General features: G+C 54.7%; 2 protein-coding genes across 10 annotated transcripts in view; one reads left to right on the forward strand and one right to left on the reverse strand.

Annotated features, from left to right (window-relative positions):
* ENTREP2 (endosomal transmembrane epsin interactor 2) overlaps window positions 1-4,986 on the forward strand; it is a 456,009-nt gene extending 451,023 nt beyond the window's left edge. For 3 of the 4 annotated variants that reach the window (XM_019460056.2, XM_019460057.2, XM_019460058.2), the window contains 2 exons: window positions 394-468; window positions 1,588-4,986. In XM_019460056.2, the coding sequence (XP_019315601.1) occupies window positions 394-468; window positions 1,588-1,910 (398 nt within the window). In that variant the 3' untranslated portion in view covers window positions 1,911-4,986. Of the gene's footprint in view, window positions 1-393; window positions 469-1,561 lie in introns of all 4 variants that reach the window. The other variant, XM_019460059.2, reaches the window with a different exon arrangement.
* Window positions 4,987-6,033: 1,047 nt separating this feature from the next.
* Window positions 6,034-14,167, reverse strand: part of APBA2 (amyloid beta precursor protein binding family A member 2) — a 267,756-nt gene continuing 259,622 nt past the window's right edge. For all 6 annotated transcript variants that reach the window (XM_053888783.1, XM_053888784.1, XM_053888785.1 and 3 more), the window contains 2 exons: window positions 9,768-9,908; window positions 6,034-7,339 (listed from right to left, as the gene is read on the reverse strand). In XM_053888783.1, coding sequence (XP_053744758.1) covers window positions 7,268-7,339; window positions 9,768-9,908 — 213 coding nt within the window. In that variant the 3' untranslated portion in view covers window positions 6,034-7,267. The remainder of the gene's footprint in view (window positions 7,340-9,767; window positions 9,909-14,167) is intronic.

Genomic DNA, 14,167 nt, shown 5'->3' on the forward strand with positions numbered 1-14,167 from the left:
GTCCCCACACCACCCTGTCGGCACAGCCTCTTTGCAGCTCCACAGGACAGTTACTGTTCTACGTGTCAAAAGCATGTGCCTCCCCGGGGTCTCTGGGGACCTTCAGACATGGGATGGGGCGGAGGGGAGGCATTCTGATGAAATACACTGGGTTTGCTTGTGGCATTGGCTGCTGTGCTGTGCCCAGCCGGGGGACACTGCCTGCCCTGTGGCAGATGCCAGCTGTGGGGCTGCTCCTGTGTGATCCATGCACGGGTTTGTGTAAGTTCACGAGTTTTCCTCTGCTTATCCAGCATCTAAAATCTATCTCTTACCTGAGGGAGGGTGATTATAGTGTTACCGGGAATGCCTTTTTCCGTTTCATGTGTTACCGGAGTTCTCTCTCTGATTAAGGCAACACCTCTTCGCATCCGCCCTCCTGCAGCCAGGACCTTGAAGCAGGACTGGCCAGGGCTGCTCTGGGGACCGGTGAGATACTCTTCTAAAACGCTTTGACACCTGCTGCGAGATGGGGGGCTGGGGAGTGACTGGTGGGCTTTGTCTGAGCCCAGCCTTCCCGTTGTCACCCGTGAGCATGGGCTCTGCAGCCCTGTGGGCATTGAAAGGACGGCCTTCCCTTCCCTTCTCTCTGAAGAGGACATGTTAGAGCCTATAACTGACTTAACATGCATGCGGCCATTTGTTTCACTGTATTTATGAGATGCTATTTTGGAGGGGAGATTGGCCTCATGTGTGAGGGGTTTTTTTTTGTTTTTGTTTTTTTGGGGTTTTTTTTTTTACAGTTTCTCATGCTTAATTATCAGGCTTGCTCCATTGCTATCAAAAATAGGTCAGACCACCCAGAATGTGTTTCCTCTGTGTGACCAGACACATGCTGTGGGCAAGTCAGGCCTTAATCTGGTCCTTGGTGAGTTGGTCACAGGAGACTGGCCAGGGCTGGCTTTCTCTGGAGGCACCATCAGACCAGTGCCTGCTCCTTGGGTTATCCAGAGCAGCCATGGGCCCTGTTGGAGCTACTTCCAGGTCCCCTGGCCTTGGGCCTGTGGGTACTAGGAGCAGGGCCTTGATGCATCTGAAGTGGCTCCTGTCCACCCTTGACCTGGTGGGGGGTGCTCTCATTGCCCCTCTGGCACCCCCAGCTATGATCTTGAGGCAGACCTGTCTCTAATGCCATTGGACCCACAGGGGCAAAGGTCATTGAGGGAGGGAAGGCTGAAAAGGGTCAGTGCCCTGTGAGCTCAGAAATTCTGGCAGAGAGACAAAAGGAAGGGGGATCCCTACCCTGCACCTGCCTTTCTCTCCCCGCCCACTTCCCATTTTGCTGTCCCATCCCCAGTCCTTCAGCTCCAGGGGGGCTGTGGGCCCTCTAGGTTAACAGCAGCTCAACTCAGGGCTGAGAGGGGCCAGGCCACACCAGGGATGAAGGGACACAGGACACTCCTAGGGCGCCAGCCCAGGACCATGGAAATCCCAGGAAAAAGTTTGTCTCAAGCAGCCTTGTGTTTGCTTTGTAAAGAATTCATTTAACAGCTGCCTTCTGTTTTGTTTTGGTTGTTTTCAGATTTTATCTTTTCCCTTGATTTTTAGTTTCCCTATCTCACTCCGCCACGGCCTCCTGTGCTTGTCGGCACCGGCTCTCGCCACCTGGGCAGCTAGATCCCTGGAAAACGGACCACCGGTTAAAGCCAGAGGCCTTACAGACGGTCTTCAAAGAGCAGCCACACTCATTAATGGACGGCAAGGCCCATGCAGACACCAGGGTTTTGGTGGCTAAATTTTTGGAACACTCGAACTGTGCCCTCCCTCCCGAGGTACGGCACGTGGTGGGCACCTTTCGCCCGGCTGTCACATCCGATGAGCACCACGTGGACGAGGCCATCTTCAGTGCCAATGTTCTGGACCAGGTGTGAACCAGTCATAGGTCTTGACATGGACACGGACAGGCCTGGGCCAGAGTGTCCTTGCTGGAGGCCACCGTGCGTGCAAGGAGGGGCTGAAGCCCAGGAGTATCTCTGGGTGGCTCAGACGGGGAACTGCTGTCCCTCTCTTGCGGAGGATCCAGTCCATTGTTTTCTTGGGGATGACACCTCCTACCTATTCCGGTGATGCAGAGAAATGACTCTCGTGGCCATTGTGAACTCTTTGGGTTTTTATCAGGCATGTAGCACCTGGAACTGGAGACACTAAGCATCTTCAAAATCATGGCCATCAAAAAGCAAAATTCTCCCTCACTTCTGATTTAGTTGAGTGTTTAGTGGATAGAGGAGGACAAGTAATGAGACCATTTTCTTCTATGGTTTGTATCACTCACTAGTCAACCCTTTATCATGTTCTGACTGGAAAGAAAATGGGTAATTCTAGCACGGATGGCAGCCCAGGCCCAGCTCTCTGCCCGCAGGAAGCAGGGCTGTTGTGGGAACAAATCATTATAGGGGGCCTCACGGTGGCCCAGGCCACCTCCAGGCAGCAAGCCGGTACGACAGGAAGCTTTCCTGGACACGTTCCCCCCCACCCCCCGCCACCTCTGCCCCACCATCACCTAGTCTCCTGGGCCTCCCCTCTCTACCCTCCCTCCATGGGGTGCCCTCCCCACTTTCTCTCTGGCTCTCTGTCCATGGTCTCCTATTCTGTAGATACTTTTGGGGACCCCCTTTGGGGGTTTTCCCTGTGTCTGCCCTCCCCAGGATGGCCTGGATGGGTGAAGGTCTGGGGAAAGAGGCCTGTGTCCCAGGATCTGTGCACCTCTTGAGAAAGCAAGTCTCTGATGACCCAGAGCAGTCCCTTCCCAGCCAGGCAGTGGCCACATCTGCATTGGAGCTTGCAGGTTGTAAGTCATGTCTTTCTATAAAACACACACTGAGCTGGGGACATGGGGTAGGCAGGCCCAGCCTCTCTGCAATGGCAGCTTGGGCATCTCTGACTTTCTTGGTCCCCCTGCCCCTCATGTTCTGGCAACATTACCAGCTGCCACTTCCCAACAATGGCCCTGGAGCAGCACTGTCTTCAAGAACTTTCTGCGGCAGTGGGAATGCCTGTATCTGTGCCATCTACAACAGTGGCCACTAGCACCTGAGCTGTGGCCTGCATTGAACAAGGCAGCCCAGAGCTGACATGTCTGAACCAAGAGCCCAAGGGCCTGGCATGTGGAGCGCGGGGGGAGGACCCGACAACTGCCCACTGCTGCTTGGTGTTCAGCAGTCTGGGGTCTGCATGCTGTCCTCTGCCTTGCACCCCACTGTAGCCAATGTGCGGAGGGCACGTCCTTGTGATTGGAAGCTGGGGAGGGAGGGGCAGGGAGGGTCTGCAGCCCAGACGCCTGGAGCCCCCAGGAACTGAGGTGCAGGAAGCCTGCAGGGACAGTCAGCTTCGAACACTCTGCTTCAGTGATGGTCTTGGCCATTGCCTCCCTCACCTCTGGGTGAGGCAAGAGAGCTGAAAAAATACCCATCAAGGCCTTTTGATGCCAACCGGAATGTTTCCATCGGAAAACCCCAGAGATGAATTATGAGCACTTTATCCAGACTATAAAATGGGAAATCCCTTCTCTAATTTTTCTCAGCTGAGGGCTCTTGAAGTCCCTCAAAGCAAATCCCTTCACAGGTACAGTTAATTGATGGTTTTTCCAAAGTCTCCCCTGAGCCTGCCAGCAAAGCGTCCATGGCTGTCGCCCTGGCCTCTGAATTCAGGGCATTTTCAGTGTCTCTGGGGTGGGGAGCCAGAGCCTAGCAAGCTGCAGGGGTTTCCACCTGCATGTGGGGGGCCCACACTTGAGCCTGGCGGCCTGCACACAGCAGTGTCCCTGGGCCGAGCCCTAAGCCTGCAGTCTGAGGCCAGCCCCTTTCCTTCCTGCTCCCACCTCTGGGCTGGAGCTGGGGCATCAGTATTATGCAGCCATCGTGAGCGTGAGCGGCCACTGGGAGCCTGCCCTGCTGTTCTGTGGCTTTTGCTTCTCCTCCCTGCGGCGGGACACTGTTTTCTCCGCCATCTGGGTCTCTTGCTGCAGCCTCTGTCTCCATGTGGGTACAAGTGGGCACTCTGGCCCGAAGTCCAGAGGCCTGGACATTCTCAAGGGCTCTGCCCTTCTCTCATCCTTTCATGCTCAGTTTTGCATTTGCTGTCATAGTAACTCTATCTTGCAATTGAGGAAACTGTACCCAATTTTATACCACTCAGCTAGAACCTTCTGCCCATTCGTTCAGGGCCCCAGCTGGCCCACATGGGCTCTGGCGGGGCCCTGGGTCTTGGCTTCCAGCAAAGGTCCTGGGAAGAGAGGAATACCAATTAGAGCCACCAGGAATGAGCCAGGGACCCGACTCGCCAGTTCCAGTACCCAAGACCCTGCTCTGCTCAGCGGCATGTGGGAGCCAAGAGCCCCAGCAGCAAGCGCCCCAAGCCCAGACCATGTGGGTGCATGGCCAGGGGGAAAGCTGTTTTCCTTCCCTCGCTGGTGCACCCTCTCCTACCCCTCTTGTTAAAGCATCAGCAGGCCAGGGAAGAGCTTGGGCTGTGCCAGAAAGCTAAGGCATGGGACCCCCCACCTGCAAAGGCCTGGGTCCTGGGCACTCTCCCTGCCTTTTCCCCACCACCCAAAGGAGGTCAGCTTGGTGTGGGGCCACAGCCTGTCCAGACACTGCCATTTGCCTGGGGGCCAAAAGAACACTGAGGTGGGGGGAGCTCTGGACCCCATCTCTGTGGCAAACAAGTGGGGACTCATCCTTCACAAGGACTTAGTCTCCTTCAGCTGGTGACAATGCAAATTAAATGCTTGTAACAAACCGTGTAACAGAAAGCTTATTTCAGATGGATGTGTTTCCCCTCCCCCCCTCAGCTGTATTGATTCACAGATGCTGCTATTAGGCAGAATTTATAGGAAATTGTTTTCAAGCCACAGGAGACCTGTTTGTACAACTTGAAGGTTGTATTTATTTAATGTACCTCAAGGTGTTTTCATAATGATCAGTGTTTTAATAAAAACTATTTCTGGCCTCTGTGTCTCTGGATCTAATTGGGACAGAGGCAGAGAGCCCATGTGTGCCTCTGAAGCCAGGATCTTGAGGAGGCAGCAGGGAGCGTGAGGCATCCGTGGCCTCCCGTGTCTCCCAATATCCTTCCAGAGAAGGGCAGGGGTGAGGGGGCAGAGGGCAGGTGACTACACACATATAGGTACCACCAGTGCTGGCCCAGAGCTGCCCCTCCATCTGTGCATGTGACATCCGAGGGTTCCAGGAGGAATGCATGCCACTGGCTCAGAGATCTCTTTCAATCTGAACTTTTAATGTGTATCAAAACCTTCTGCCCATTCGTGTGCCCCACCCCCCGTGTCATCTGCCCACAGATTTCCTCCCCAGAGTCTGTTCCCCTGCCTTGTCTTGGACAACACAACCACATACCCCTGGCTCTCCTGAGCTGAGGCCCTTTCCCTCCAGCTCCAAGGGCATGGGCCATTTCTGGCTAGATGTGAAGAGCCTCATCAGTAGCTCACAGCATGGAGAGCAGATCGCTTGTCAGCAGAGGTGGGTCCTACAAGGCCAGGTTCCCTAGATCAACAGGGGAACACCCATCACCAGGCCTTCTAACCAAAGCCTATGTTGACCCCTGCCTCCCCATGCCAGGGGACAGGCCACAAAAGACCCTAGAGGTAAGCAGACACCACTGGGATGGGTGGTCCATACACACATGTACTCACAACTCACCTCTTCTGGAGATCACTGAAATTTAAACCAAGAGAAGCACAAGGCTTCTCTCCCTTATTAAACTAGCAGCCCGTGTCCTCCCTGGCTTGGGGTGGGCCAGCAGACCTGGTGACCTGTCTCCGTCACTGACCCTGTAGCCACTGCACGGCCAGCCCGGCCTGACATCTGGTGCCTGGAGCACCTACCTCTCCAACCTCACTGGAAAGGGCCCCCGGAGGCCCTGGCCTGGAAGGGGATGCCGTCAGCACATGGCACTGTTGTAGAGCCGTGCTGTGAGGTGTTGAGGTTGAGGGAAGCTGGGCATCCATTTCTCAGTTGACAAACCAGCCACGCACACAGCTTTTTTATTATGACTTCAGTTTATTAGTGATATTAGCGAGTCTTCCTAAGGTCGGCTGCATGCAACACACAGGTCACTCCTTGAATACAGTAATCCTAAAGCTTTAGTTACTGCATGGTAAGGCTTCTTAAGTCACAGTGTATTCTTCAAGGCCTGGGCCAAAAAAAGAGACTTCCAGACAAAATGACGTCGGTTAACATTGACCTCGAAGGAACTGAACTAGACTACGTTTCACCGTATTTACACACGCTGTAATACTTCTCGCGGTGACGCCTGGCTCGCCCAGTGATCTGCGCTCACCGCTGGCTGCCCCTGGAAGGGCCGAGATTCCCAGGGTGGTTTTGGTTTTGGTTTTGGGGGGTGGGGGAGGGAGCTCGTGTGTGAATGCGTGTGTGTAGACAGAGATTTTTAAATAGAGGGCAGAAGCTGTGCCCCCCGTCCCTGGGAGAAGGAGCCAGTGTGTCCCGGCAGGTGGGGTCTGAGGGGGAAGGGGTGGCCTCGAGGGGAGGACAGGAGCGGCAGGCGTGGCGACAGGTCATCTGAAAACCCTGGAGTCTGAAGAACGGCTTGTCAAAGTAAAAGTCAAAACCGTGAGATTATCTAAATAAATATGGAGTTTCTGTGTTGTAGCCATCATCTTTTATTTAACTCAGGAACGTCTCCCTCCTCTTTAAATACAATCACATGTTCCCAGACGTCACTTACAAGTCACACCCCGAGAGCCGGCCGCAGCGGCAGAATCGGCCCATTCGGGGCTGTTCGGGACTGTCAGGGTGCCCTCCCCCGAGGCACCCCGGGCCCCCAGACGGGTGGGGGGGGGGGGCAGAAGGGACGGCCACTGGCCCCCCAGAGCTTGCTGTCCTCGCGGGGCCCCTCCAGGGCCGTGTCCGCAAGCGCCCACGTCTGCTCTCCACGGCTTCAGGGAGGAAAGACACACTCCACACCACACAGAGCTACAGACAAACACCCTTGTCCGTCGCAGTGAGGAAACGGGTCAGAATGCGGCAAAACACTTGACTGTTCTACACAGATTGGTTCCTGCAACTCTCCTTGGATGAAAAGATACCCCTTTTTGTCCAAAAAAAAAAAAAAAAAAAAGAAGTGGGTCGTGAGGGCACACCCTTCAGAGAAGCCAGTGTCCTTGGGTGGGCTGTGGGGTCAGGGGTCAAGTCCTGGGTCCAGCCTTCCAGCTCCTCTGAACCCAGGTGGGCTGGGCGGTGCAGGCTGGGTGGGCCTAGATGTACAACGGGGTCTCCTGGCCCGTGAGGAGCCTGAACATAGCCGCAGGCATGGTCTTCATGTGGATCTGTCAATGAGAGACAGGGGCTGAACAGACTCTCGCTGCTCCCGGCTCTCCCCTCCCCTTGAAGGCCTCTCTCCTCCCCCTGATGCAATCAAGTGAGAACAAACACTCCAGCAACTGGCTGGCTGCAGAAACCCCCCGAGGGTTTTCTGTGCAAAGTACCAGCTTTCAGAGTACAGGAGAAATGACCTCGTCAATGGAGGTTTAGAAAGCATTTCCTGACACTGTATGCTCTTACTGGACCTCCCCATCCGGGTCTTCAGAGGGTTTCACACAAGCTCAAGTGCTAGTTTTTTCTGCAGCTCAAGCTGACAGCAGAAGGGCAAAAAATCAGATTTTTAATTGTGACTATGATTTGCCCACTCAGCTGGAGGCAGGCTGGGGGGTTCCCAGGCCTCTGAAGCCCTTCCCACGCAGCCAGGGAAAAGTGAGGGTTCTGGGGTCTGAGAATATATGGAGGAGGGCCAGGGACCTCGGGCCCCTCCATCCTTTGGGGTTCAGTTAGCAAATGAGCCTTTGGGGGCCTGGCCTCCCTCCCTGGATCCAAGGGGGCCCGGGGGGCACAAGCAAGGCACAAGATGGCCCCCCAGGGAGACTGCCCTTGTGGGGCACATCCCCCCAAATCCTGTGAGGGCACTGGGAAGAAGAATGAGACCAGTGGATGCACAGAAAAGGTGGTTTCTGCTCCAGCAGGGCCAGCCCAGGGCTGTGCCAGGCTCAGGCCTTGGGGCTCTGGGAGGTGTGGCTGGCACGGGTGCCACTAGCTTCACCCTCCTGGGTGCCCAGCAAGAGGTAACCTATGGCAGGGGGGGACGGTGCATGGTGTGGCCTTCCCGGGGGCCGCCCTTCCTCAAGCAACCAGGTCTCAGGCCCTTGGGTGACCAACCCAGAGAAGCCAGTTGTGCAGATGGCTTTTACAGTGTCACCTGCCCCCTGCCTGTCCCTGCCCCTAGGATATGTTTGATCAATTTAGATTTTAGTGCACCCAGCACCCCCAGCATGGCTTTTTCCACAAGAATATTCTGTGTAATTCCTCAATCTGAAACCCACCCCAAACCTCAAGTCTTGTTATCGAGGAACTAATTTTCCAAATGTGTTCAGGGATGGTGGAAAACACAGGCAGATACTTCAGTCTTCTAGCCACACCCTTGGCCGCTTTTGTGCCTCTTTGAGTATCAATTCATCTCAGGTCTGAAGAGCTGAAAACATTTCTCCTTCACTCCACTGGCTTCTTCATAGGTGTTGAGGCTGATCGCCCCAGTGGGGTGGCCATTTCAAACATCAGATTTTCCTTCCTTGGAAGCCCTTTGTAAAAAAGGACACTAATGGTGCCAACCTGGCCCCCTCTCCCTTTTGAGAGCCAGCCATCAGCCACCATCAATCTATGGGAAAATAGGATTCCTTCCCCAGCCTGGTAGTTTCACAAAAAACAGAGTAGACCCCAGGAATTGTGGTCAGAAACCCCCTCAGAAACAGCATCCACCCAGGGACCAAGCTTCACCCCCAGTGGCTACCAAAATGGAAGCCACACTCTTCCCCACATGGCCACAGAGCCTGAGTCTGCTCTGCCCAGCTCAGCCCTGGGGGGGACCCCCAACAGCCCTCAGAATTAAATGCAAACTCCCACCCAGCACAGGCCCCTTTGCAACAGACCCCTCTTCCGACCCACTAGACACACTCGTGCTGGGTGAGGCCTCCTTCTGTTTCACATACTCCGAGCACCTCACTTCTCACCCCAAATTACCCTGTTCACCTGTGAACTCCTTGAGGAAAACTGTGCCCCTCTCCTCCTACCCTTGTCCACCTCAGGCTGGCATTGCTCCGATGCCAGAAAGAAGTAGAAGAGGAGGAAGGTTAAAGCCAGAGAAGCAGGAAAGGGTGCATCAGCCACAGCTGGCCTGCTCTGTGGATGGGAAGACGGCAGGAAGCAGGCGGAGCAGTGACCCCACTTCCGGGGTGGCCAGAGCCTCGTGCCCTGGAAGGGCAGGGGTCCTGCAGAAGGAAGAGCTCCCAGACTGAGCATGCACATCCAGTTCTAGAAAAGGCATCAGCCACCTTTGCCCTCCTGTCGGCTGCACAAACAGAGCCAGAGTGAACAGCCAAATGCAGCTGTTCAGCCTCGTCACAGGTACACCCTGGGTGAGAGGCCCAGCCCAGCAGCTCAGTGGGTGCCCAGGGCTCCCTAGAGAGGGGGTGGGTCACACAGGTCAAGGTGGAAGCACATGACTAGCACAGACACACTCCAAGATTCCAGCAAGGATGGCTCTCCTGAGAAGGCAGGTATTCCTGGGCGGGGGCGGGGGGGGAACCAGTGGCTTTCCTGAGCACCTCACATACCCCACTCAGGACAGCTGTCAGTCATGGAAATGTAGGGCCCAGATGGTCTTGGACTCAGGTTCTAACTCCAGCAAAGTGACAGGCATGGCCTTACCTCTCCAACTGAGTTAGAAAGAGCCTGGACTATCTTCTCATGGGCTGTGGCCACCACACTCTGCCCGTTGATCTCAATGATGCGGTGGCCGACTCGGACGCCTCCTCGCTCTGCGATGCCCCCTCTCATGAGGCTGCAGATCTAAGCAGACACGCATCAGGTCAGCATGCAAGTCCTCACCATGCCCACAAGGAGCTCACTGCTGTCCCCAAACACGGAAGCAGGGAAATTAATCATGCAGAAAGAGAAACCCACAGGACAACTGCTTATGTATGCAATCTGCTGACTCACCAACGGGCACATTTATGATTTGGAATAGGCTAAAAACAATAAAGTCAACAGCTTGGCCTGTGGGAGACCCTTGCAGGCCCTCAGATTCCCTACAGTGGCCCTGCCCCCTCAGCCATCCCAGAGCCTCTGTTCCTGGGTCAGGGGAGTGTGGAGTACTGGTAGTGTGTGCAGTTGAAGCACATCCTACAAGATTCTCCACCAGCCACACTCTGCTCCTCTTTGAACTGAAGAAATCACTGTTCCCACCTCAAGAGGAGGGGATGCATTCACGAGCCAACAAACAGAAAGAGCTGGGGGAAATGATGAGGGCCCTAAGTTTTGTGAAATGCACCCACTTGTGGATTCACTAAAGACAGTGGCATCAGAAAGGTGGACGCCCGCCCAGACAACGCAGAGAGGGCAGCAGGTCCCAGATGGGAGCTGCTGGCTCAGGGAGAGGAGGGGGGCCAGTTGCACTCTGATGGCTCCACAGGAGCAGTGCCCAAGTCCTGGAGATGCGGAGGCAGGCGGGGGCAGAGAGGACACCAGGTGCCTCCCCACCGCACTTTCCAAGGACCCAGTGCAAGGGCAGAAGCAGGTCCAACAGCAGGGACCCTGGAGCTGAGGCATCCTGAGAACCCGCTGGCCACCGGAGGTCTCTCCTGCCTGCCCCACCCTGGCACCTGACCACAGGCACTGCGGCTGGCACTGCCTAGACCTCAGCTGCCCCTTCCTCAGCATTATCTCAGAAGCCCTGGAAGGCTGCACCCCACCACCCGTGCTGGAGAGTGAGCCAGGCAGCAGAGGCCTAGGCTGCCAGGACCCCGTCCCCAGAGTGCCCAGGGGCCACCCACGTCATCTAAAGGCCTCATGGAATTCACGGTGGCCCTTTATCCTCACGGTCTGCTTTCCTCAATCAGGAAACACTACCAAAACAGTTCTCATCTCATTGAGGATTTTGTGACTTTTTTGGGCATCTTTAGACTTGAAAAGGCAGGGAACCCCAACCCAGAGTCAGGAAGGGTCATTCTGGTCAGTACCCTAAGAGGTCAAGGGCCAGCCTGCCAGCAGGAGGCATAACCACAGGTGGTGGAAGATGCAGGGGGACAGCCAAGCCCTTCTTCCTGACTCACTGTTCTTTTCATTCCATAGCAAGGCTCGACATGACCCAAGACTCTCCTCCATGCCTTGTGGTGCACACCCCCTGCCCTCATCCTAAGGACCACTGCCTGTGTCAGGCCAACTCCTCATCCAATCCCTTGCCAGTCCTGCTCATTCAGCTGGGGCCTCTGATTTCCAAGGTTGCTGGGGGGAATGACCGTCCCCTTAAACAGGACAGCTCTCCCCCACTTGCCTGCCTCCCCTTCTCTCCCTTAGGACCTGGCATGGCAGCTTTTTAAGGCCACCATAGGCTTACAAGGCCACTGACCACAGGCTGGCCCTGGCATCACATGCAGGATTCCCATCTGTCATTTGTTTTGTGGATCCTGTCTTGTCACTAATGCCACTAATGTTAAGTTGGCCTTTCTAAACCAACTTAAAAAGTGGGTCCCTCCCAACCTTCAGGGTCCCTGTCTTTCTGGTAGAGGACATATATACAGACTGATGTCATAGTCCCAGGCCACCACTGCCCAGGCAACTGGACTCCTGCCCAGAGCTGGTCACAGTACTGGAACCTGAGCACTCGGTACAGTCCAGGCTCAACCAGGGGGTAGGCAGAGGGAGAGAAGCAGGGTGAGCCGTGGCTACCCATTTTCCAGAAACGGGGAGCTCCCTGCCTGCCTGACTGCCCAAATTCTCCATACAAGAATTAAGGAGTAACTCCTATTCTTTTCCTCCCCCCTCCCAAATGATTTAAGGGCATTTTGTCCCCACTGTAACTGTTTCTCTGAAGATCCTGAAGAAGGTGCTTCGGGGTGACCTGGTTCACTTCCCAGCCTTACCAAGAAGAACCCAGTTTGCTCCCGGCCACAGCAGGGAAGGAGACACACCAGAGAAGGTGCAATCTTCAATCCCTGGTGGCAGCTTCCTGCATAGTCACGGAGGTTCAGGACAGAAGGTGAAGAGGGAGGAGAAAACAGCTCTGCACCCTCAGAGGGAGTTGCCAGGAGGATGGATCCCAACCCTGGCAGGTGACCCCGGCTGGAATCTGGGGGTCAGGCAGATGGAGAGGACAGAAGGGGAGCAGGAAGTGTTGAGGAGAAGGCCGTGTGCACACATAAGCACACACATGCACACACACACACTGGTCCCAGCCTTCCCAAACGAGGTGCCCACAGGAACCAGGGTGTGGGGCATTCCAACTTCACGGGGTGCACTTCCGTGGGGGAGAAGGCTGGTGTCTCCCAGCGGGAGACATCTTGATTTCTTGAATGGTGGTGTGGAAAGAGAGAGGAAGGATCCGTTTAGAAACAGTGTTAAGTGGGTCATCCGTGGCCTGTCTGCAAACTAATGCACTGTACTCTGGGTGTAATGAAGCTGAAAATGGAAAAAGCACTTGTGCAAGACTAACTCAGATATCAGCAAACTTTTCCAGAGGATTCAGGGGAACTTGGCTGTGTGGCACACCACTGTCAGCAGGCACAATGGTCCCTGCAGTCCTAGTCAGAGGAGAGACTGGCTGGCCCACCACTGAAGCCCTAATCAAGGCTTCAGGAGCACTTACATTGGTTACTAATGCCCTGGGCCCTAGATACAAACTTACTGGCTCCTGCACTGCTCATAAATGCTGTCAAATCCATGCACACGCTCCCCCTGACACCCTCCCACTGCATACAAGCGTCTGAAGGTGGGCAGTGGGAGTGTGGGTCTGCTCTTCCCAACAGCTGGCCTCAGGCCCAATCCCTGCTCTGCTCCAGCTGGGAGTGTGGAGGGCAAGTTACTTCACCTCCCTGTCCCTTAGTCCTCTGTGAAATGGTGACAGAAAATGCCATTCCCTAACTGGACCAGCCTTGCAGACACCAGCTCCACAGGGATGCCCTGTGGTTGTGGCTCCATTTCCTGGTTCCTAGAACTGACAGACAGATGGACTGACACCCCAGACAGATGGATCAGGGGGCCTCCCAGTACTGGCAACAATGAAACTAGATAGACTGGAAAAATGGAAGTCCTGCACACCCATGTTTAGAGCAGCATGAGTCACTACAGTCAAAAGGTGGAGGCAACCCAAACCCATCAATGTCCATTGATGGATGAGTGGAAGACCACATGGGGTCTATTCCTACAATGGAGTATCATTCAGTCCTAAAAAGGAATGAAATTCTGACACATGCTATGAGGTGGATGAACCCTGAGGACATTATGCTGGGGGTCAAATAGGCCAGTTGCAAAAGGGCAAGTGCTGTCTGATCCCACTTATTTCCATAAAGCACCTGGAGTAGTCAAGTTCACAGAGGCAGAAGATAAAATGGTGGCTTCCAGAAGCCGGGGGGGGGGGGGGGGTGCGCAGGAATGAGAAGTCAGTGTTTGGTGGGTGCAGAGTTCCACTTTTGCATGATGAAGAGTTCTTGAGATTGGCTGCCCAACTGTGTGAATGTACTGAGCACTTGAAAATGGGTAAGATTATAATCGAGGGGCTCCTGGGGGGCTCAGTTGCTTAAGCGTCCAACTCGATTTCAGCTCACGTCATGATCCTATGGTTCATGGGATCGAACCCCTCTAGGCTCTGTGCTAACAGGGTAGAGTGTGCTTGGGATTCTCTCCCTCCCTCTCTCTTTCTCAAAATAAATAAACAGTGTTTTAAAAGATGATAATTTTATCACAATTAAAACAAAACAAAAAACGGATGTCCTAGGAGACAGCTGGGGCTAAAGAAAAGGGGGTGAGAGAGGCCGATTCTACAACATAATGTAGCTTCTTAGCCACATGGGGCCTCTCGTTCTGGAGGAAAGACAGGGTCACTAAGCTCCAGGAGGAGGCCAGAGCCCAGGCTAGCACGTCCCCCAAACACACGTGTGCACACACGTACAAGCACACACATATGCACATACACATATGTGCACATGCACACTGACAGCTGTGCAGAGGACCCCTCCCTCTCACCTCTCATGGGACAGCACCAAGATTTACTGAGACGCCCCAGTGCTGGGACATCCTTCAGCTAACTGCTTACCCTGCACACTAACCACTGC

Source organism: Panthera pardus, unplaced genomic scaffold (assembly GCF_024362965.1).
Source record: "Panthera pardus isolate Hobbes unplaced genomic scaffold, ASM2436296v1 HiC_scaffold_24, whole genome shotgun sequence".
Classification (NCBI taxonomy): Eukaryota; Metazoa; Chordata; class Mammalia; order Carnivora; family Felidae; genus Panthera; species Panthera pardus.